Source organism: Ursus americanus, chromosome 18 (assembly GCF_024610735.1).
Source record: "Ursus americanus isolate L20-20 chromosome 18, mUrsAme1.1.p, whole genome shotgun sequence".
In the NCBI taxonomy this organism is placed as follows: domain Eukaryota; kingdom Metazoa; phylum Chordata; class Mammalia; order Carnivora; family Ursidae; genus Ursus; species Ursus americanus.
Window position 1 is genome coordinate 36068643 of NC_142144.1, and position 23372 is coordinate 36092014.

Below are 23372 nucleotides of genomic sequence, written 5' to 3' on the forward strand. Positions count from 1 at the left end.
TGCTGGCTGGAAGGGGGCCACAAGCCATGGAATGTGGGCAGCTTCTAGAAGCTGGAAAAGGCAAGGACGTGGATGTTCCCCTAGAGCTTCCAAAAGGAATGAAGCCCTGCTGACAATGGACTTTTGCTCAGCAAAACCCATTTTAGACGTCTGAACCCCAGAACTGTAAAATAATAGATAGGTGTTGTTTTAAGCCATTATGTTGGTAGCAATTTGTTATAGCAGGAATGGGAAACAAATGTAGTAGGCATTCCGGGAAGTCTGACCCAAACTCTACTTTGAGGAATCAGAGGGAGAAGCCCCAGAGATGGTACTTTTTCCTGGGATGGTTTGGAAACAGTGTCTCTAGAAGTCAGGGGGGATGGATGCAATGATCCCCAGCTCTTCTAATGACAATAATGAAACCCTCCCTCAGCTTCCCACACCCAGTCCTGCCACCTTGGACTCCAGGAACAGAAATGCCCTTTGGGTTAGGATTTTCACAGTCTCCAAAGGCACGGGACTAGCCCAGGGCTCACCGAGAAAGGGCACCAGTGCTAGAGGGTTCCAAACCTCCGGCCTGGCCCAGAGGCTGTGGTGCCAGGCTGAGAGGGTTCACTCTCAGGCAGCCCGGCTCTTCGGAGCACAGTCCTCCAATGAGAAGTCATATTTAAACAGTGTAGGAAATAAGAGCAAGGCCTTGGAGACAGAATACATCAAGCGGGACATTTAATTTGATTTAGGGAAAATGAGGCAAACATTTGAGAACCTAAATAACTAACCAGTAATTAAACTAACAACGGGAATGCCCTCGCACTACAACCCGGCAAGCACAGTGGCCTTTACGGACCGTATTTACAAAGAGACCTGACAACATAATTAGTCCTGTAAATTTTACACGGCCTGCAGCTGAGGAGTGATGGATTTTGTGTATGGAGGACGAACGGGGAGAAATGAGGTGGATGAATTTCCATTTTCAGTAAATGAAATTAACACTGCTTAATTAGTGAAGCTGACAAATAAATGATCAGGAAAGATTTAAATCCCTACAAGTGTGTCTCTGGCCTCGGCAGGCTCGGAGACAGGCCAGGATGTGATGGGACAGAGAGAGAAAGCATTCCGTGGGGGGGCTCGGGGCCTGACTTTGGCCCCTTTTGAGGGCTGCCCCCAGAGGAAGGCTGGGCTGAGGGACCGCTGGCTCCTCTGTCTCTCTTTGATGGGGCCCACTGGGCGGCTTCCCCCTCATCTCCATGTGAGCCAGGCAGGACCGCGCAGAGTGTCCAGGATCTCTTCCACCACCCCTGCCCAACAGACCATGAGGAGTTCCCATTTCCCTGCTATCAGCCGGCTAATGGGCTGGAAAGGACCCCTTCAGTGCAGTGGGCCGATATAATTGCATCCTGCTTTGCCCCATGGGCCGCCCCTTCCTAGACTACTTTCCCTTGCCCGCCAGTGTTCCTCCATCTGCTTTCACCTGCTGACAGTGTCTTTCTCCACTCTGGGGAGACACGGAGCCTGGCCCTCGGGGGCACCCCAGTCTCTGCCTTATATGCAGCTTGACATGGCCACCGCCGCCTCCCCAGCAGCCACCCGGGGAAGGCAGGTGCGAATGCTTCAGGGCTGTTTCGGGCAAGTGTCTGGACTCCCTTTTCCCTACCTTCTTGCTCCTGGCCTGGTCTAGCTCCAGCCAACCTGCTCTGTGCCCGAATAGGAGATTGGCCCCAGTCCTTCTTAGGTAAACGCCTACCCCTGCCAAAGTCCTTCTTAGCTGGGTTATAGAAGAAATATCTGGGAATTCCAGGTAAAAGGAGGCTTGGGCTGAGCTCATCAGGGGCAAATCCAACAACAAGCCCAAATTCTCCCTCCAGGGTTTGTCTGTATGAGGCCAAGCCTGAGGATAGGAGGCTGGCATCTGGGAGTTTCCAAAGACGGTGTGGTGGATGCTGGGAGCCAGCTGCCCCTCACGATAACCTCATCCAGTGACTAGGGCACCCTTCGCCCACCTCAGCTTTGCCCTCTTTCTTCCAGGAGGGTGTCTGGGCACCTGAGAGCACCGGACTCCCAGAGGTGACCTCAGGAGTGAACGCAGGGGCCCTTCTGAGTCCCAGCTCAGCCTGGCTCTGCTCAGGCCTCTGCAGAGTGGTGCTGAGATATGCAAGGTCTGGAGAAAGATGCCCATGTGCGAGCTGGTCCATGACCCCTGTGCCAGTGGTGGCAACCGCAAATAGCATCCCTGCCACTGCTGGGGCCTGCTCGCTAGAGGCGGTAGGGGCCTTGTCTGATTCTCCTCTGTCCCCACAGCCCCCTCGCTCTGCTTAGGTCCCCTGAGACCTGCAGGAAAGCTAGGGGACAGGGGCGCCTGGGTGGCACAGCGGTTAAGCATCTGCCTTCGGCTCAGGGCGTGATCCCAGCGTTGTGGGATCGAGCCCCATATCAGGCTCCTCCGCTATGAGCCTGCTTCTTCCTCTCCCACTCCCCCTGCTTGTGTTCCCTCTCTCGCTGGCTGTCTCTATCTCTGTCAAATAAATAAAATCTTTAAAAAAAAAAAAAAGGAAAGCTAGGGGACAGAACGACAGACAAACGAGCAATGGCTGTCCTTTCTCTGTGGGTGGTTCCTATAGTTCACGGGGCCCTTTTCCTTTTCTTTCAAGTGAGCCTAGCAACAGCGCCGGGATGGAGGTCTGGCAAGGGTCAGCCTCTTCAGGTCACCAATAAGGAAACCAAGGCTCAGAGCATCTTCTGGCCCCAGGTCACACCACGGGGCAGTAACCCTCCAGCCGGAAGTTCTACAACTGACTGGTGCTACCCAGGCGTGTGCTCGTGGCCAGCAAGAGACAAAGAGGCCCTTCCTGGGTGCGTGCTTGCCTCAAGGCGGGTCCTGGGTCTGCCAGGCCTGCCAGGCTCACTCCTCTATTCCAGAGGGGTGAGTTACTCTTCTCCACCGCCCCTGGCGAACGCGGCCCCTGTGGACAGTGTCTGCATGACCCCAACTGGCTGCTGCTGCTTCTGAGCCTGGGTGGGAAGAGGACCGGCGGAGAAGTGATGCGGTTTCTTCTTCCACGTGCTAGGGAGCCTCTCTCACCCCTGCTTCAGTCCTGGGCAGAGAGCCTGAGCAGAGAGCAGCCTCGTAGGGGTCCACACCCACTCCTGGGAGGGCCTGCCCAGCCCCCAGGCCCTGTGCCAGGCCCAGTAGCTGCAGCAGAGGGGGAGGAATGTGCTAGTTCCCTGCCAGAGGGGGAGGGTGCTTCCAGCTTGGCGGCAGCCCCCCCTCAGGAGTGGGGACACAAAGCAGGCATTTAGGGTATCCTCAAAGGCAGCCCAGACCACGAGACTGGGAGCAGCTCCAAGGTCTTCTCCCTGAGAGGAATAATAAACACTGACTCCTCCTTGCCCTCCCTCCCACTCCCCAACCCTGGTCAAAGAATGGGCTGGGTGCACAGGCGGTCTGAGGGGTCGAGACCAGGAGTTTGCACGTCTGCCAGCCAGCAGAAGCTTGGAGAATGGAAGGATTTTTCTGCTCGTAGACGCTGACCCTCCCAGCCAGAGAACAGGCTGTTAGCCCGGGGAGCTCCAGCTAACATGAAGTGTGGGGCCCTCTCCTGTTAGGAAGGGGGAATGTCCAGCCCAGCGCGGAGGTAGGGGCTTCTTCAGGGAAGGCGGAACATGAAGGGAAAGTGAACGACCACACAGTCACGGCACTGCCGTCTCCTGCTGCCGGGATAAGGGTGGACTGGCAGGGGCAGGGACAGCCTGGACAAGAGTGCTCTTCCAGGGCCCAGGGGCCAAGTGATGAACACCAAGCACCTGCCCCCACCCCTGCCTGCTCCAGGGCCAGATCAGGAAAGTTCCTTCTCTCAGCCTCCAGTCTCTCCCCGGGTCTGGTCCAGTCCACCTTCTCAAGCTTCGCAAACCTACTTCTCCATTCCCATGCCACAGTCGTGGTCCAGGTCCTGCCATCTCTTCCTGGGGAGCCTCACCAGGCTCCCAAGTGGTTTCCCAGCCCCTAGTCTCATGCCTGCAATTTCCCCCCTGCTCTGGTTCTGTCCCTGCTCTTCTCAAATTCCTTCAGTGATTTCCCCTCAGGAGAATGTCATAAGACTGCCCCCAGATGGATTTTCAAGCTTCTCGGAATGGCTTTCCAAGCCCTTTGGGGGCCAACCCTGGCTCCCTTAACAGCTTCATTTCCTCCCACATCTCTTGTGCCTCCGGACCTTTGCATATGCTGGTTCCTCTGCCAGAAGTGCTCTCCTCTCTTTCTTCACCACAATAACACCTTCAAGGTTCACTTTGGCATAGTCTTTCCCCCAGCGCTAACTGCTGGTATGATTGTCCATCTTCCCCATTAGACTGTGCGCCCCTGAGGGCAGTGACTATATCTCAGTCATCTTACTTCTTTCACACCTCGCAAAGAGCTCTGCACAGAGTAGGTACTGAAGTGTTTGCTGGTTGAGTGAGCAAATGAACAAATAGCCAGATTACTTACAGGAGCCATGTCCCACCGCAAACAGATCATTGTACTTTGGATTCCTGCAAAAGAAATATGAACCCATTGGCCCAGTAAACGAACGTGGCCTTCCCATGAACACTGGTGCCTAACTACACTGGAGACATCTACTGTTGACTTTAAAGACCTGGGCTGATCCCACAATCCCATACAAATCCCAGTCCCTTTTTTTTCTATAATGCTGCGTGTCAACCTCAGGGTGTGAAGTGCAGTAGAAGTGCCCGACTCAGGCGCTCAGGGGCTCCAGGTTTGCTGCAATGTCTATACTCACCAGCAGAGGGCGGTGACGGCCAGGCGCTTGGCTTTGTCGTTTTGGAACTTCCAGAGCGGCAGCAGCGTACCCTCCTGGTCTCGGTATTCGTCAGCAGCATCCTCGTAGTACTTAAAATCTTAAACACACCCAGGCTGAATCAGCCCTGGGACTGCCATTTTATGGCAAACCCAGGTCTGCCACTTTCTGTCTGTACCTCCTTGGCCAAAACAGACTCTGTGTTTCAAAGTGGGCACAGTAATAGTACCTATCTCAAAGGACTGTTGTGAGGATCAATTGCTAATATATGTAAAGTACTGAGAGAAATACCTGGCAGGTAGTAAGCTCTCTGTATGTGTTATTGTTACTGTCATCACTGTTGTTGGGGGCAATTTACAATAAAGCGGCCGTGTCCTCATAGCTAAAACCCCGGGTTTGTCCATCTTCATATCCCCTGCCAAGCCCCACTATGTTGAAGCGCCTGGCTCCCTGAAATGGGTTCTCTGAACTCAAGTTCATCTCCTGCCCTAAACTGTCTCTGCCTCCCGTTTCCTCTAAATTAGGTAGAAGCTCCATCTGTCTTGCCACTTGGCTAAACCAGAAACCTGGTAATCCTTGACTGATCTCTTTCTATCCTCTCTCATATTTTTCTTCTGATGACTTTTTTTAATCCCTTCACTTGTCTCCAAACCCACAGCCACTGCCCAAGCCTCAAGAGCCATCACCTGGATTCTTACATCACCCTCCTAGTTGGTCTCCCCACCTCCAGGAAGTCCTCCCCCAGGCGATGCTCCACAGAGCTACCTGCGCGAGAACAAATCAATCACCTCAGCACACCACCCCCTCCACCCCACTGAAAACCCCTCAGTGGCTCCCTTGCACAGGCTCCCTGGTCAAAGCAAGGCTCCAGGCCACCACTGCCGTGTCATTTCCAGTCAGGTGTTCACGTAACTTCTATATCAAATAGTGTCGAAAATGTCCTGCTCCTCCATCTTCCTGGCAAACTCCCACTCACTGCAGATTCAGATTAAACTTCTCTGTGAGGCCTTCATTTTCGTGTCAAGCAGAATTCATCACTTCCTCCATTCCAGCCCTGCCTCTTCTCTACTGAAATATCTGTCACGCTGTGTTGCTTCTCTTTAGCCTTTCGCCCGTCTCCCCTACCAGACAGCTCCCGGAGAGCAGGCAGCATGTTACAGTCATGGCTGGACTCGCAGTGCCCAGCACCGTGCCAGCCGCAGAGCAGACCCCCGGTGACCGCTCGAACAATGCAATGAAATAAATCACCAGAAGTGAAAATTTTCTCAATCTTTCTTTCCAACCAAGGGTGACCCATTAGAAAACAAATCCTCTTGTCCAGCATGGTCAAGGACATGCCCAGGCACTGCCCCAGCCTTGAGGCTGTGGGACCACATTTAAATCTCAAGAATGTCTGAGAACAAAAAAAAAATCAGACTGATCAGAGGCATGAGCCTGGATCGTATCAGAGAGGCCTGAGCTTCGGCTATCTTTGAAAAGACCTCAGCTCAGAGAGGAGATTAATTGGTAACACTTCTCTGTTTTCACTTCTTCATGATTAGACTTTCCCAAAGGGAAAAGAGTATGCAATTAAAAAAATCAAAGTTCAATGCATTTTTATGTGATTGTGTTCTTATAAATGAAAAGGTTCACCACGGCCAATTTCTCCATGGATATTAATCGTGTTTGCAGCCCTTTGGTGGGCTGGTTGCAGAGGCTGGGTTTCAGGAAGCCAAGCTGTGTGAGTGACAAATTCATTCACAGCTGCTGTGTACTTTGACAGCTTTGAAAAGCACTCAAGGTCGTTTTCCAGCCTGAATGATAACAAGGGGGCTTGTTTAGGCTGCTGGTCTTGGCAGCCCTGGTTTTTATGTCCCATGGGTGAGCAATGAGCATCAAGTCACCAAGAAGAGCCCTAGGCTGTCAGCAAAGGAGACCAGCCAGCAGCGAGGAGCTGCCAACTTTGGGGAGGCAGCTGCTCCAGATAAATGCACGACCTCTTAGGGAAATACAAGCCACTTGGGAACGTGCTGTTCATGCCATGGGAAGGATTCTGTTTCCCTGGCTCTGTCAAAGACACCAGGATTTCCCAGGCCCCCAGGATTTAAGCATTTCTGAATCAATCTCTTTCTTCACTTCATCACTAATTAATCACCAGCATAGACTTATTGAATGTTTACTTGAAATGTCTCTTCCAGCTCAGTGGTTCTGTGGCCTTGTGCTAAAGTACTTAGGCTATGGATCCAGGGGGCCTGTGTTCAAGTCCTGATGGCTCCACTCGCTCCTCATTCTAGCTGTGGGTTTGAACAAGTGGCAATAGCCCAAATTTCTCACCTATAAAATGGAGAGAATAATGGTATTCACCTGACAGTGTGGATGTCAGGATGATATAAGGTAATACATGTAAATTGCACAGCACAATGCCCAGTACACAGGCCGTTCCCAGGGAATGCTGATACTGGTTTTTCACTATTATAACCGCTTCCTTTTCTCCATCCCCTGGAAAAGATGTGATGAGGCCCCTCCTACCCCACACCTGAACCTCATCTTCATCTCTCTCCCTATATTTGGCCCAATCACATCCTTCTCCAGCCAGGTTCTCGCTGGGCTGTGTTCCTGCCCGGACAGTATCTTTGATCTCTCTGCAGAAAAAGCTCAGATTCCCTGAGATATTCCAGGCCCTTCATTAACTGGCTCCAACCACCTCTGTAGCCTAAACTCTCACTACTTTCCAACAAACCCCTGTTTGAGTCACTGGCCTGCTGCCCTTTGTCCTCAGAGTCCATTCCAATTTGTTTTTACCACCGAGTGACTGCTTATGCTGTCCCTTGCCCAGAACATCTGCCCTTCTGCTAATCTCTCACTCAAACTCTGCTTATCCCTTTGCACCTAGCTTACCCCTCCCTGCTGCTTTCCTTGACTGCTGCCACTCATTCCTCATTTCCCTTCCTCCATTCTTGAGGATCCCCAGAGCAGCTTCAGTCTGCATTCTAGCATTTATATTGCCCCCAAGCTGGACACAGTAGAGACAAGAATTAGGAAGCCCAAGATCTAGATTTGGGTCCTCTCTGCCATTCACTAGCCAGGTAGCCTTGGACTTAGCTTCCTCTTGTGTAAAGTAGGGGTAACACTCTCTGCTCTCTACAGGCCTCCCCGGACTGTTAAGATGACATTGGATCACTAATGTGCAGGTGTCTTTGCTGCACCATTGTCGGATCTCATCACTAGACCCATTTTTTCTTACTCCATTGTTTGTAGTGGACCTGTATATGTCTTGTCTCCCTAGTGACATCCAGAGGAGGGAAGGATTAGTTTTTTCCCCCTTGCACCTATAGGACTTAGCATGGGACACTCAAATACTTGTCTTGTATGAGGAATTTTTTAAAAAGATTTATTTATTTATTTTAGAGAGAGAGCGCGCACTTGTGAGCGGGGTGGAGGGTGGCAGAGGGAGAGGGAGAGGGAGAGATGCAGACTCCCCACTGAGCATAGAGCCCATAGGGCTTGATCCCAGGACCCTGAAATCATGATCTGAGCTCAAATCAAGAGTCGGACGCTCAACCAACTGAGCTACCCAGGCACCCCATGAGGAATTTTTTAATACAGGCAATAACAGTAGTTGCCAGCACTTCAAAATTTACCTTGAGCAACATCATCATATGTGTTCTGGTTGACCATCCGCTCCACAATTTTAGCGGCCTGAGTCACTTTGGTGATGTCATCACTCTGTGGAGATACAGAGGCCACAGGTCCTCATAGCTAGCACCTGGAAAGGTTATGGCTTGAGCCACAGCCCAGATGTGCAATTGTCTCTCTGACACCACCCACCCCAGACAGCTCTGTAAAGAACTCTCTTCATGCCTCAAGGACCAGCTCAGGTCACCACCCCCTTTTGGGAATGCCCAGCTTGTAAGTGGCATAAGGAGTCTGCACTGCCATACTGGGCTCCTGGGCACAGCCTGCCTCATGATCTTTCATTCTGAACTTGTTCTGGAGAAGGCATATCTTGGAGTACAACACAGGACATTGAAGAGAGCCCAGGAAGGGTATCGGAGGAAGAACAGAAAAGGGAAGGTAAGAGGCTTCTTTAGTGGAGACAGAGAGGTTTCACCATCTCAGGCAATGACAAACACTCCCATTAAAGCCCTTAGAGAGCTTCTGATCCAACTTATTTAGTCAAGAGTTGAGGAAGAGACAGAGACCCAGAGAGGGGGCAGAGATATGCTTGTACACAGGGAGTAGAAAGCAGAAATGACTCCTAATCCAAGGCCTTGACTACTGCAGGAAAGAACCAGCTGAGTGGGTAACCCTCGGGGGGCTCAAGCCCATGGTTCTTGAAAATGAGACTTCCCAGGAGTGTCAGCATCAGCAAGTAGCTAAGAGGATGGCTTCTGGAGATACACAGACCTGCATTCCCTTCGCATTCCATGGATTAGGAACCAGGTGGCAATGTTAGGTGAGTTACTTGACTTCTCTGAGTCTTCGAGTACACATGATATAGCAGGGATGGATGTCACCTGCATCATAGGGTCACTGTACTATACTAGCAACTGTACATGATCTTGGGTTCTCACAACAATCTTGCAAAGTAAGTATCATTAGGATGTCCTTACCAGTGAGGAAACAGGTTGGAAAAACCCAGGTAATAAGTAGCAAAGACAGGATGTAAACTCAGCTTTGTGGACTCCAGGTCCCATGCCCTCAGCCCCACACAGAAAGCCTCACTAGCCTAACCACCCTTCCTGGTCCTGGCAGACTCAGGGTTTTAGATGTGCTCTGAGGACTGAGTGTGGTGGACTGCTGTCTCCCTTGTTCTGGATACTATGCTACTTGAGCAGACAGCTCTTCATTAGTTCTGACTAAACTTGTGGCCTCTGAGCCCTTTCTCCCTTTCCTGTCCTAATCTTTCAGACCAGACAAGCTTACATGAATCCAAATCATTAATGAGACAGAAACCTGAGATCTATCATTGCAGACCTTCCTACAGGGTATCATGGAGTTATTCTGCTTTCTCCCCTCCCACACACTTGAGTTTTATATCAACCTCATCAGATGCAGGTCCCTGAAAAAAGGGTATCACTCTGTTCATGCACTGGGCCTGAGCAATGAGCCACTCTATTCTACAGACAGCCAGGCTCAGTACTTGGGATTCCCAGTTAAAACTCAATTCCCTCATGTAGAGGTTGCACACTGGTGTTGGGGGGTACCTTCCACCCCACAATGTCCTGCCACCACAGTAGCCTCTTGGTCCAGGGCCTGGAATCTGCTGCATTACAACCTTCAGTGTCAATCAAGCTGGAAGAATTAATTTAGTGTAGTCCCCCTTCCCTGGCCATGTTAGGCACCAAGTCTGATAGACATGTTAGACACCAAGAGCTTAGACCTGAGGACAGTTTTCAGTCTCAGCCACAGGGACATTTCTTCTGTTCTCCAGGTCCTGGCAGCTGCAGTTAAGGTTTCTGCAATAATGGTCCTAGCACACAGCCTATAGCCAAACCTTTGAAGGATCTTCAAGTGAAACTTGACCCAGGCCAACAGCCCCTCCAAAGCCACTAACCTCTAGGCAACAGCACAGGGGAAATCAAGGGTCTGGACAGGGCAACCCATGGGGCAGGGACTTCGTCTTTCACTTCTGGGTTCCAGTACCCAGCATGATCATGATCACAAGTTCTTGGTCTGTAGTTGAATGAAACTGAATTGGGGAAGTTCATATTAAGCCAAAGCAGGGAACCCTCAAACCTCTCGTAAAATGTGACTTTTATCAGGGACATGAAATTGAGTGGAAGTGGGCATACCTCAGACAAATCAAAATTTCCTTTAACTGATCTAGCTTCTATAGCAGAACCACTTCCCAGAGAGCTGTCTGGGAGCTCTCCAAGGTGCTGAACACAGACCTCAGCTTCCTGTGGCCCTCTGCTCTCCCACTCCATTGTCGGTCAAACTCATCCTGATATCCATACTGCAACTCTGGCTCCTGACCCAGCTTTCTCTCTGTTGAAGGGACAAATGGGACCCTTCATCATCTCCTTGTGGTGGTCTTCCCTGGGGTGACCTATCACCATAACTTCCATGATGATCCCCAACCTATACTGGCTGTACCCATAGTGAGTCCCCCAACCATGACCTCTATAATGACTCCTATAGGGTTCTTCACAGTAAAATCCAGCCCAGAATGACTACACCCATTTGCCTGGACTTGCTGGTGACTGATCAGCTCTGACTTAGCTTCTGGCCCATAAGACTCACCTAAAAATCTGAGCAGAAGTAAACCCGAGGATTGAAGGTCAAAGAGCAAATCACTCTTCCAAACCCCAGGAGCACTTGCTCAGGGAGGTGGTGCCTTATTCTCATATTCTACCCCATCCTGAGAAGACTCCTAAGCTCTTTCAAGGTGTATATTGGACTTTCAATAACATTCATGTTTTCTGTTACCCCCTAGCCCAACAATCCTGAATCCTATATAAGACTGGGGAGAGGTTTGGAATGCCAGAGGCAGCTGTAGCTCTTCTCACATCTTCCCACAAGGAAAGAACTATTCATACTTCAACATTAGCAGCCCCCCCCTTAAATCTGTGAAGTCCTTCCAAATAGCCAGGCATCTCTCTACCCAGAGACCAAGATCCCACTCAGTCATTCTCTGTGACAGAGCCATGGAAACCTCCACCAAACCTGGGACTCCATAGATGTCATCTTCCTCATGGTCATCTTCCCCATTTTTTTAGCCACTGGCGTCTTTGCCTTCTCTTTCTCTTTGGTCTTTTCCTGCTTCTCAAGCTCTTCTACATAGGCATCGTAGATCTCCCACTAGGCAAGGGCAAGATGAGAAGTATCATCACAGGGCAAAATTTTCATCCAGCTAGCTCCTATTCAGCTTTTAGAGCTTGAGGAATAGATTATGTCAACCCCTGTCACATGCCTCTATAGCATCCTATACTTGGCCCACTTTAATTATGTATCCAATGTCTGTCTTCTCTGCTGTCAGCTCTAGGACAGGAATGAAGCTCTCAGGGCACCTCTGGGGTGAGCTTTCCACCCTGCAGCTCGGAGGCTCAATTATCAGCTGGAGATCAGTATTGTTCCAACTACAGACCCCACTAGGCAAAACAAGTTGGCAAATATTAGACCAGCTCACATTTTTCTTGGTGATTTATAAGACTCTGAACTAAGACATTTTAAAAATGTTTTCCCCATGGAGATGTGATAAACTTTACTAGTTCATGTTGGCTGTCTATGGCACTGACCACACCTCCTGAGCATAAAAAGATAAAAGTATGGGATGGGTGCCTGGGTGGCTCAGTCAGTTAAGTGCTTGACTCTTGGTTTCAGTTCAGGTCATGATCTCAGGGTCATAAGATTGAGCCCCGAGTTGGGCTCCACACTCAGTGCAGAGTTTGCTTGAGATTCTTTCCCCATCCCCTCACTCCCTCTCTGCTCCTCCCCCTGCTCCCTGCTCGTGCCCTCTATCTCTCTCAAATAAATAAATAAATAAATAAAGTAAGTAAGTAAGTAAGGGAACCCCTGATAACTGGATCTGACAGCAAGAGAAACCCAAGGATGTAGCAAAGGAAGCAGCAAGAATCTGGGACTGGACAAAAACCCAAATCATATTCTGCTCTCTCCAGAGTTGGGCAGTCACTGCCACCTGGAGGCCAGATAGACACACCTTACATTAACTATTCACCCATGGGCGAGTACTCCATGCTACAATATAATTCAATGTTTGTTATCTCATTCAAAGCCTTCCAACAACCCTTGAGTCTGCTTTTTCTCCTCATTTGACAGAGAAAGAGAAACTGATGCATTAAGCGTGATATGATTTGCCCAGGATCGTAGAGTATGAGTAGCAAAGTTGGGGCCTGAGCTCAGGTCTCCTGGCAGCATACTCTGCCTAATCAGCATGGCTATCCAGTAGGATTTGAGAGGGAAGGAGGGTCTGCAGAAACAATGAAGGCTGCTGGAAGGCAGGTTAGAGTGCTAACACTTCAGAGTCAGCCTTGGGGTGCCATGGGCTGCAGAGAGTCAGAAACTATGCCTATTTTCCTCTTTGACAGCCTTGCCCTGTAGGGGGCCATGTAGCTGATCCAGAACTCACTGGGTGGGGACTGACTGTCTCATATTCTTAGTGTTCAGAGCCTGGACAAGGAGCAGGGAGATGGATGGATGAGGAGGGAAGACTGCCAGAGGAATCTTTGACAAGGATGCATGGGGTGAATGGCTGGGGATGTGGTGATGACTTTTAGACTGACCCAGGGTCTCACCTGATTGGCTGTGGCTGAAAAGTTTGTCCTGGGAGGAGGCTCCATCTGGCATTCTCGGTCCTGGAGAACAATGACAACAGGAAACCCACAGAAAGCCCTCAACTCCTTCTCACTTAACCCAATAGTATATCCATGGGTGAAACATTTCAGCTGGAGCAGAGGGAGGGATGGGACACAGAACTGGGGAAGTAAAAGAGGACCTGAACAAAGGACCAAATGACACAGTGAAAGTCTACGTTTTCCTTCTAAGCTCCTTCAGAAGAAGACTAAGCTAGAAATCAGGGGCAATGAAGACAAACTGCCAGTTTCAACCAAGAAAAATTCCAAGTGGGGAATGGACTGGTCTCTGGCCAGCCTTCTGATGCAAGACACAGAGGTCAGCCCCTGGCAAGCTACTGGGCTAATATCCCTCACCCTGAGAAGACTTCTCCCTAATACAGGGCTCTCTGGCTCCACCAGAGGAATGCACTCCCTTCTCATTGTGTATCACCCAGATTACTGAATAGGGAGTACACAGCATGATTAGGAGCTGCCAGAAACCCATCCCATAGACTTCTGTCCTCCATTCACAGGTTGATTTCTATAAAACACTGTCTTACATACATGAGTCTCTCCCCTGAAACCCTGAGAGGTTCTTTCTGCCTGGTACTCAGGGTCCTCCATACATAGGAGCAAGGGAACTTTTCTAGCCTTTTCCTGCTAGTCTATCACAGAGACCATCAGCTTCAGTCAAACTGGCTTAGTCCTGCCTCCCTGGCACATTCTGGCCTCCCCTCTCTCCCCCAGATCTTGACCTCTTCTCCAAGGCCCATACACGTTTCAGTCTCAGTGAAGGGCTCCAGACTCCTTGTTACCCACTCTGAACTCCTACCAGGATAGTTTATAAGGACCCGAACACAGGTTCCCAGCTCTCCTTGGAGAGATTAACTGTGGCGTGTGCCTGTCATCCTTCCAGGCTAAGGGCTGCTGGGGCTGGGATCAGGCCTGCTCCTTTCCTGCCATGCACAGTGCAGAGCTGGGAGGTAAAGGGGCTGGGGGGGGGGCTGCTCTACCCGGAGAGGGTTGTTTAAGGTCTGTGAGGCCCTCTCACTGAAGTTGAACTGGTTGGTGAGCTTTCGCTCCTTGGGCTGCTTAGGAGTCAGCAGTTCTTCTTCAGTCACTTTTGCAGCTGCCTAGAAGAAAAGACCCACAGGACCAGGGCTCAGCTGTGAGAAGAAGGTGGTGGGGAGTCAGGGGTAGGGAGAAGTCATGTCCTAGGAGAGGATGGAAGTGGGAGAGGGTAATGATGCCAGAGGCGTTGGTACCTGCAGCCTCTAACTTCTCCCCTTCAACTCCACCCCCCAACAAGTCACCCCTGAGGCTTCCACCGCAGCTGGAGCTGGAAGGGGAGGGGTGGGAGCGAGAGCATACTGCACCTCAGCTGCAAGCACATCTGTTTGACTCGCAGCTTCAGGTTCAGCTTCCGCTTCCTTAGGCTCTTCTTCTTCTTCAAGGATTTCGGTTTCTGAAATCACCACCTTGGCGGACTCCTGAGAACCTTGGTAAGATATTGCAGCTGAGCACAAAGTCCAGGCCTACTCCCCCATCCACTGGCAGGGCAAGGCTCTCTTGGTTTCTGCCTTGGAGACCTCAGCCACCTCAAGGTTCTCATGCCTTAACTCCCAGACGTAGCCAGGGCAGCTGGCTGTGGGACTTTATGTAAGTAGAAGCTCTGCAAAGTTATGGCTTAGTGTGTGCTCCCTAGGGTGGCCACAGAAAGGGCACTGGGCTCTGGGCTGCAGCTTCGGGCTGGCCCCAAGGCCTACCTGCCACTAACTCATCACGGTAGTGCTGCCGCCGTCCTTCATCCGAGTCTTTGGGGATCAGGTTCCCGACCTGGCTGAAGTGAACTGCCAGTTGGTTCACAACGCCAATAAGCTTATATGTGCCTTCCTGAGAGGAGAGGGGATTGAGTCAGACCAGGGGCCCCAAAAGAGCTGGCGTGAGAATATATATATTTATTTTATATGTATATATGTGTGTGTATATATATAATGTATAATTTATATATTATATATAATGTATAAATAATATATATAATATGTACATATTATATATATAATTTATACATTATATATATATAATCTCCCCAAATCTTCAATTAACCTGAAGTTTTCATTACATTCCAGCTTAGGAAGAATGAAATAAATGAAATAAAGGTTTTTTTTTTTAAGTTTTCATCAAAGACATATTTTTATTTTTTTTAATTTTTTTCCCTTTTTTTTAAAATGATTTTTTATTATATTATGTTAGTCACCATACAGTACATCCCCGGTTTCCGATGTAAGGCTCGATGATTCATTAGTTGTGTATAACACCCAGTGCACCATGCAATACGTGCCCTCCTTACTACCCATCACCGGTCTATCCCATTCCCCCACCCCCCTCCCCTCTGAGGCCCTCAGTTTGTTTCTCATAGTCCATAGTCTCTCATGTTTCATTCCCCCTTCTGATTACCCCCCCTTTCTTTATCCCTTTCTTCCCCTACCAATCATCCTAGTTCTTATGTTCCATAGATGAGAGAAATCATATGATAGTTGTCTTTCTCTGCTTGACTTATTTCACTTAGCATTATCTCCTCCAGTGCCGTCCATCAAAGACATATTTTTAAATACCTTTTCTTTTCAACTTTGAACAGCTCTGGGTTTGTCTATCACTGGCTCTCACATCCATGCCAAGGGATCCTGGTGTACCTGTCTCACCAGAGATTTGAGACAGGTCACACACAGTCATCAGACATACCCGGTCTGACCTTCTCTGCACTGTATTTAGTGGATGCGAGGACTGGACAGATTCTCAGAGACACCAAACCCCCAATCCCCCTGTTCCATACAAGGGCCACAGAAATCTAGAAAAGGTTTGAGTTTGGCACTTGTCCAGTTGATACAGCAAATGAGAAGAAGGGCTCAGCTTAAGATCCAGGCAAACTTGTTCATTCCTTCTTCAACAAATAATTTTTAAGCAGACACAACACAACATGCCAAGTGTTTTCTAGGTTACAGGGATAGAAATCCTAACAAAAGCAGATGGGATCCCTATGTTCATAGGGCCTATTAGTCTGGTTCCTCTAGATAGCCTCCTTACTGACAAGCATCTTAGTTGTACTGTTGACTCTGAGACCTTCTTTCAAAACATTTCTTCCCAACCCTTTACAAGCCACATAGAAAATTATTACATTTATATGACACACAGGGGTAAATTCTAAAGAGGAGAAGCTCTAGAGAGAAAACCAGCCCATGGGCTCTGGCTGTACCAAACCCACCTACCCCTGGAGGGCTGAAAGAATTACTATTTCTGCACATAGGTTGGAATGCTCTGCCTTAAAAAGTCACCACAAAGCCCTTCTCTCGGTAGGTCAGATGGATGGGAGGAGGAAACAGTGCGGTAGTTAAGAGCGGGATTTATGGCGGTGGGCAGAATGGATTCAAACCCTGATTCTGTCCCTTATTTTCTGCATGACCTAGGGCTTAACCACTCTAAGCCCTGATTTTTTTTCACCTGTAAAATGAGGATAACACTATCTAATTTTCAGGGTAGTTGTTAAGTGTTAAAAATAATGAAAATAATTTATTAGCACAGTGTCTGACATGTAATAAGTACTCATTAAGACTGCAAGGGAGATTAGTAAAGAAAATTTTAAAATCTCCAGAAAATTCCATGTAAAATTTCAAGGTTCCAGCCAAAGACCAAAGTTTAAAGGTGATCTCTCTAATAGCAGAGAGGCTTTTGCAATATAGCAAGTCACTGCCAAGATGAGGAGTACCTAGAGGCCCCTACCCCCGAGGGGATGGCTTACTTTGAAGCTGTACCTGACGATGTTCTGAGGTGCGTGCGGGTTGTTGGCTGTCAGAATGCGTGTGAACTCCTCCTTCAGCTCCTAAGGGAGAGAGATACCAAGAGGGCCATCCATGGAGAGCCCCCACCCCTTCTGATACCAGGGAGGACCCCTAAGGGTATCAGCAGACATCTCACAGCCGGGTTCTGTGCAGGCTGCTAATCAGTACTATGAAAGAACACATTCCTGAGGCTGGAGGAGGTGGAAGGGGCAGGGGCAGGATGCTGCTAACTCACCGCATCAGTCAGCTCCAGCTGGTCAGGGGGTCTAACTGTGGCTTTGGACTGGGCCCATTCATCTGCCCCTTCTCCCACGTCGGTCCCTGAATCTTCATCCTGGACAAAAACCTCCTGTGAGGATCAGCCAGCAGTGCGGCAGGAAGCCGCTTCGTTCACAGATCCTCCCAGAAGCTGAGCTCTGCCCCTAATACAGAGAATGCAAAATGCACAGTAGACCACTCTCGGAAGGGTCCAAAGGAACTGCTCAGGCCAGAATTCTCATTGCCTGGAAGATGTTGGCCACCTCGGCCCTTGCCGTCAGGGGCTAGCTGGAACATTGTGGTGGGCCTCTGGAGGCAGTAGTGAGACCAGAATTCGCCTCTCCCACCTCTCTCCCATACAGCCTAGAACCTAATGGTCAGGACCAGCGGCCCAAGGCAGGGCTTTACATAAAATGAAAGGACATCGATCTGTTCTTAAAGCTACTTCAACTCTGATGCATGTTTTATCTTCCAATTTGCCACCTTATCTTTACTCTTACAACAATACTACCAACACTTGGTAACTTTAAGCCTCACAGTCCCATCAGATCCTTGCTGCAAAAAAATCAAGGACTAGAAGTTTTTCCTTTCCCTAATAGATAGCTAAACACCTTGCCAAAGTGGCCCATGACATATTTTAAAAAATTAACCCTTGTTAGCAAAGATATGCAAAAAAAAAAATGCAATTTTTCACTATAAAACTCCTGAAAATTATGGGGCCCCTGCGTGGCTCAGCTGGTTGAGTGACCAAGTCTTGGTTTCAGCTCAGGTCATGATCTCAGGGTCAGGAGAGGGAGCCCCACAACAGGCACAGTGGGGAGTCTGCTTGGGATTCTTTTTCCCTCTGTCCCTCCCCCTGCTCATGCTCACTCTTGCTTTCTTTCAAATAAATAAATAAATAAATAAATAAATAAATAAATAAAATCTTAAAAAAAAAACTGTTGAAAACTTAAGCAACAATAAAAACCCAAAACAAAGAGACCCCTCAACCAAATGAAATTAATATCCAGTGTTGGTGAGGGTATGGGAAAATTGATACCCATAAATTAGCACAATCTTCCTTTCCTTCTTTCTTTCTTTTTTCTTTCTTTCTTTCTTTCTTTCTTTCTTTCTTTCTTTCTTTCTTTCTTTCTTTCTTTCTTCTTTCTTTCCTTCTTTCCTTCTTTCCTTCTTTCTTGTGTCCATAAATAGTTTTATTGGGACACAGCCACACTCATTCATTTATGTATCGTCTTTTGCTGCTTTCGCCCTACAAGCAGAGCTGAGTAGTTATACGTGAGACCATACGGCCTGCACAGCCTAAGATATTTGCGATCTGGCACTTTGTAGATAAAACGTGCCCACCCCTGAGGTACATGATTAACAGTTGGGCTGCTGGTGTTCAGTAGAATTAGATCAGTTTTCCTATCTTTATGTTAATAGTTTTTTCTTCTGTGTGGCAGACGACAGTTTCTGTATGTTTTGTAGGAGAATTTTACATTTAATCTCTTTGCTACTGTGAAAAATAGAAGATATTTTATTTATTCCTCAAAAACATGACTGTGGTTATGTGCAGGGCTAGTCTGGGTCATTTTTTTAAATTTCAAGTTTTTATTTAAATTCTAGTTAGTTAACATATATGGTAATATTGGTTTCAGGTGGAGAATTCAGTGATTCATCACTTACATACAACACCCAGTGCTCATCACAGCAAGTGCCCCCCGCACACCCATCACCCATTTAGCCCATCCCCCACCCATCTCCTTCCATCAACCCTGTTTGTTCTCTATTGTTAAGATTCTCTTATGGTTTGCTTTCCTTTTACTCTCTCACTCTCTCTCTCTTTCCCTCTTTCCCCCTTCCCTTATGTTCATCTGTTTTGTTTCTTAAATTCCACATATGAGTGAGGTCATATGGTATTTGTCTTTCTCTGAGTGACGTATTTCGCTTAGCGTAATACCCTCTAGTTCTATCCACGTTGTTGCAAATGGCAAGATTTCATTCTTTTCAATGGCTGAGCAATATTCCATTGTATATATATATACCACATCTTCTTTATCCATTCATCAGTTGATGGACGTTTGAGCTCTTTCCATAATTTGGCTATTATAGACATTGCTGCTATAAACATCGGGGTGCATGTGCCCCTTCGAATCAAGCACAACCTTTCTAAAGAACAATTTGGAAATATTTCTCAAATGCCTAAAAAGTATTTGCACTTTTTTGACTGAAGTTTCTATGTGTAAGACTTTATATTAAAGAAATAACCATGGGGTGCCTGGGTGGCTCAGTTGGTTAAGCATCTGCCTTCAGCTCAGGTCATCATCCCAGGGGCCTGGGATAGAGCCCCACATGGGGCTCCCTGCTCAGCGGGAAGCCTGCTTCTCCCTCTGCCCCTCCCTGGGACCCCCCCTCCCCGCAATGGACACACATGCTTTCTCTCTCCCTCCAATAAATAAAATCTTAAAAAAGAAAGAAAGAAAGAAAGGAAGGAAGGAAGGAAGGAAGAACCACAACTATGGACAGGTCCAGAGATTTAAATGCATGAATGTTTGCCGGAGAATTGATCATAATAGTGAAAAAGAGGAAACATCTAAATGTTCAATAATGGGGCATGGTTGAACAAATTATGGTATGGCCTTAAGGAACATATGGTAAAATATTGTACAGTAATTTTAAATGATGCTATAAAAGTATGTTTATTGGCAATGGAAAGTACTCTGTATTATGTAAAAAGCAGATAATAAAATAACATACAGTTTGATTCCATTTAAAAATAAGTACATATAATTTTTATATATGCACAGAAATATCTGAGAGTATATAACATCATGTGTTAACTAAGAGGTTTCCAGCAATGGTGGGTTTAAGGGTGATTTTAGTGTTTTTTTTGCTCATTTGAATTTTCTAAAAAACATACAGCTAATATTTTCAATGGAAAACTATGCTGTTAGCTTTTTGCTGAGAGCCTGCTTGGGCTCAGCACTTACTCTCTTCCTGGCTCCTCTGCCCACACTGATGCTCTGAAAGAAAGAACAGAAACAAGAGGTAAGTCATAGGCAAGTCTCTGTGGGAATATCAGAAACAGTGTTACAGGGAGGCTTCTGCCCAGAGACCTCTAAGACAGTGGACATTGAGCTTTCCCAAGTCTCTCTCTCTCTTTTTTATTTTTTTTTAAATAATTTTAAGGTTTTATCTATTTATTTGTCAGAGACAGAGAGCACAAGCAGGGGGAGCGGCAGGCAGAGGGAGAGGGAGAAGCAGGCTCACCACAGAGCAGCGAGCTCGATTTGGAGCTTGATCCCAGGACCCCGGGATCATGATCTGAGCCAAAGGCAAACGCTTAACCGGCAGAGCCACCCAGGCGCCCCTCAACAAACGTTTTTAAAAAGCATATTCTAGGGGCACCTGGGTGGCTCATTCAGTTAAGCATCTGACTTTCGGTTTCAGCTCGGGTCATGATCTCAGGGTTGTGAGATCAAGCCCCAAGTTGGGCTCGGCACTGGGTGTGGAGCCTGCTTAAGATTCTCTCTCACTCTCTCTGCCCCTCCCCACCCTTCTCTCTCTCTCTTCAAAAAAAAAAGAAAAGCATATTCTAAGTGCTCAGCTTTGTACTATGCATTAAGGGGATTTTGAGGTCAGACTATATTCATTAACACTTGTTTGGGATGAATGTAAACCCTTTCTGAGCAGGTACTCTGTTTTGTGTGCTGCTGTCTGAGAATATAGTAAGCGTTCAAAATACTTATTGAATAAATGAAGGAATGCCATTAAACCCATCAGTGATCATGATGCTGGGAAAAAATGTTTTTTTCTCTTTGGGCCTCAGTTGCCTTGTCAGTAAAATGCGTAGGGTGGGTGCGATAACCTTCCAGTACTAATATGCTAAAATTTCATGTCCCCAAGAGCAGCATGGTCTGTTCAGCTTGATAAACATTTGTTGAGCATCGATTTGTCTGTCAGTGACACGTCTAAGCAGTAGGACAAAAATGAAGAGAGATGAGGTCTCTGCTCCAGTTTGCTCAGGGCCCATGGAGGAGAGAGCAGTATCGACAGTGCTCACCATTGCTCTCTCATTCACTCATTCACTCACTCCCTCACTCACTCATTGTATGTTCCTTTGAAAGTCTGTTCTGTGCCAGCAGCAGAGATATGCATGCCCAGGGTGCTGGAGGGGTGCACAAAGACACTGACCCGACACAAGAAAGTCTCCCAGAGGTGGCTATTTCCTAGCTGGGTGTCAAAGAACAAGTGTGGGTTGTCCAAGTGGAGAAAATATTTTTCAGAAGATGAAAGCAGCATGCACAAACGCAAGAGAACAGTGACAGAGCACTAAAATGTTCCCTAAACAAAAACCGTGCAGTATATAAACAGAACGATAGGTGTTTCAGATGATCAAGCCGAAGGGAGATGTGAAGGAAGGGCTCTTGTAAGAAGCAAGTCTGACGTATTGAAGGAGGGACCAGAGCAGTGTGACAGCAGCACAGCACATGGGACAGAGGCCTCTGCTCCCTGCGCTCACAGGCCACCTGTGTGGTTTTGGGGAAGTCTCTTGGGCCTCAGTTTCCCAAACACAAAGTGAGAGAGTTAGGCTAGATGGGCTCCTACAGCTCTTACAGGATAGTCTATGGGAGAAGCTTTGATGGTGGAGGGGAGGAAAGGGATCCCAGGGAGAGGGAAGAGCATGTCTCAGCTTGGGCTGGGATTGTTGCCGGTAGAACAGGCAGCAGGATTCAGATTTCTGCCAGGTTGCCAGGGTTTCCAGTGATAGAACCCTTCTCTGAGGCTAAGCGGCGTGAGCCAGAAAGCTGCTTTTTTTTTTTTCTGAAGCACCTCTGATCCCTAAGGTAACAAGATAGAAGTGCCCCAAAGTCCAACAGCTTTCTGGCCCACAACAGAGCACTGGAGGGCCAATCCCAGTCCAAACTGCCAGCCTTAAATAGAAAATGGGATCCAGTTACTACTGCCCCCCGTAAATATGTCTGTAAAACATTCATCTGGCGATAAAAGAACTGACAAGGCAATTTGAGTGTAATTGTTTTTGGCAGTTGGAAATATTTCAATTAACACACTATAAAAGCCACACTATAATAAATGCAAAACAGGCCAATGAAATCAGCTGCAGCCCTGACTTCCCAACCATGGCGAAGGAGATTGAATGTCAGGCTGCCACTTTGGGCCCTTGGTCTTCCAAAAGGAGAAGCCTGAGACAGACAAGGCTGAATTCCTGGAAAGCTTTTGATGGTTCCTCCCAGAAGCCATCAAACCACAGAAGAACAAAGCCCAAACTCCCTCCCCTGGCCCTCAGAACTCTATCATCTGGCCCCACATCTCCATTCCAGCCTGTTCTTCAACCCTTCATGTGTTAGCACTTTGAGATGCAGCCTAGCAAGTCTACTCACATTTCCTAGGCATGGCCTGTGCTTTCTCACCTCTGCACCTTTGCTTTTTTTTTTTTTAATTAATTATTTATTTTAAAGTAATCTCTACATCCAACATGCAGCTCAAACTCATGACCCTGAGATCAAGAGTTGCATGCTCTTCCAACTGAGCCAGCCAGATGTCCCCTGCACCTTTGCTTTTTATAGTCCCTCCTGCCAGAAACACCATCTTCCCCCTCCCCCTTGCTGCTCCCACTATCTCTGCCAAACAAAACACTACTCAACTAACCTCTGCTAGTCCTTTATCTAACCCTGCCATATTATCACTTTTCTCCTACCTCCCTCCACTCTTCCATTCCTCACTTTGAGCAAGGCTCTGCCCCACCTTCCATCAACACCACAAGTACTGGCTGTTATGAGACGAAGGATGAAATGTATCTTCAAATAGACACTCTATTATCTCTGGGTTTTGGTCTGCAAAAGGGAATAGTGTAATGAAAAGAAACATAATACTGCAGTACATATTGGAGGCAGCTTGGAGATTCCAGCAAAGGAGGTCCACCATTCTTATGCTATTCACCAAAGAAGATCCTCTACGTTTGGATAGGTCATTTTTATTTGGCCAAGGGAGGATGTCTATTAGAGGAGTGATACAGGAAGAGGAAACCTCCCTAGACCACCATGGCAGTCAAATTAATCCTGATGATCAATGGGATAACAGATGTCCCGGTTTGAACTCCTCCATAGTAGAGGATTTTCTATTCTCATTATCACAGATTTTAGTGTGAGCATCCTGAGGGAAGAAACTGGTAAATACTCAGCTCCCTAGTGGTTACTTCTCATTTCTCTTTCAGGATGAGGGCTGGGCTC

General features: G+C 47.9%; 1 protein-coding gene across 1 annotated transcript in view; it reads right to left on the minus strand.

Moving 5' to 3' along the window:
• DNAI1 (dynein axonemal intermediate chain 1) overlaps positions 1-22821 on the minus strand; it is a 41186-nt gene extending 18365 nt beyond the window's left edge. Inside the window, exons 1-12 of the mRNA XM_045780600.2 lie at positions 22792-22821; positions 20112-20144; positions 17120-17218; positions 16845-16925; positions 14815-14941; positions 14425-14546; positions 14062-14181; positions 13010-13069; positions 11421-11555; positions 8393-8477; positions 4755-4872; positions 4463-4506 (exon numbers count right to left, since the gene is read on the minus strand). Of these exons, the coding sequence (XP_045636556.1) occupies positions 4463-4506; positions 4755-4872; positions 8393-8477; positions 11421-11555; positions 13010-13069; positions 14062-14181; positions 14425-14546; positions 14815-14941; positions 16845-16925; positions 17120-17218; positions 20112-20144; positions 22792-22821 (1054 nt within the window). The remainder of the gene's footprint in view (positions 1-4462; positions 4507-4754; positions 4873-8392; positions 8478-11420; positions 11556-13009; positions 13070-14061; positions 14182-14424; positions 14547-14814; positions 14942-16844; positions 16926-17119; positions 17219-20111; positions 20145-22791) is intronic.
• Between the last annotated feature and the right edge of the window lie 551 nt (positions 22822-23372).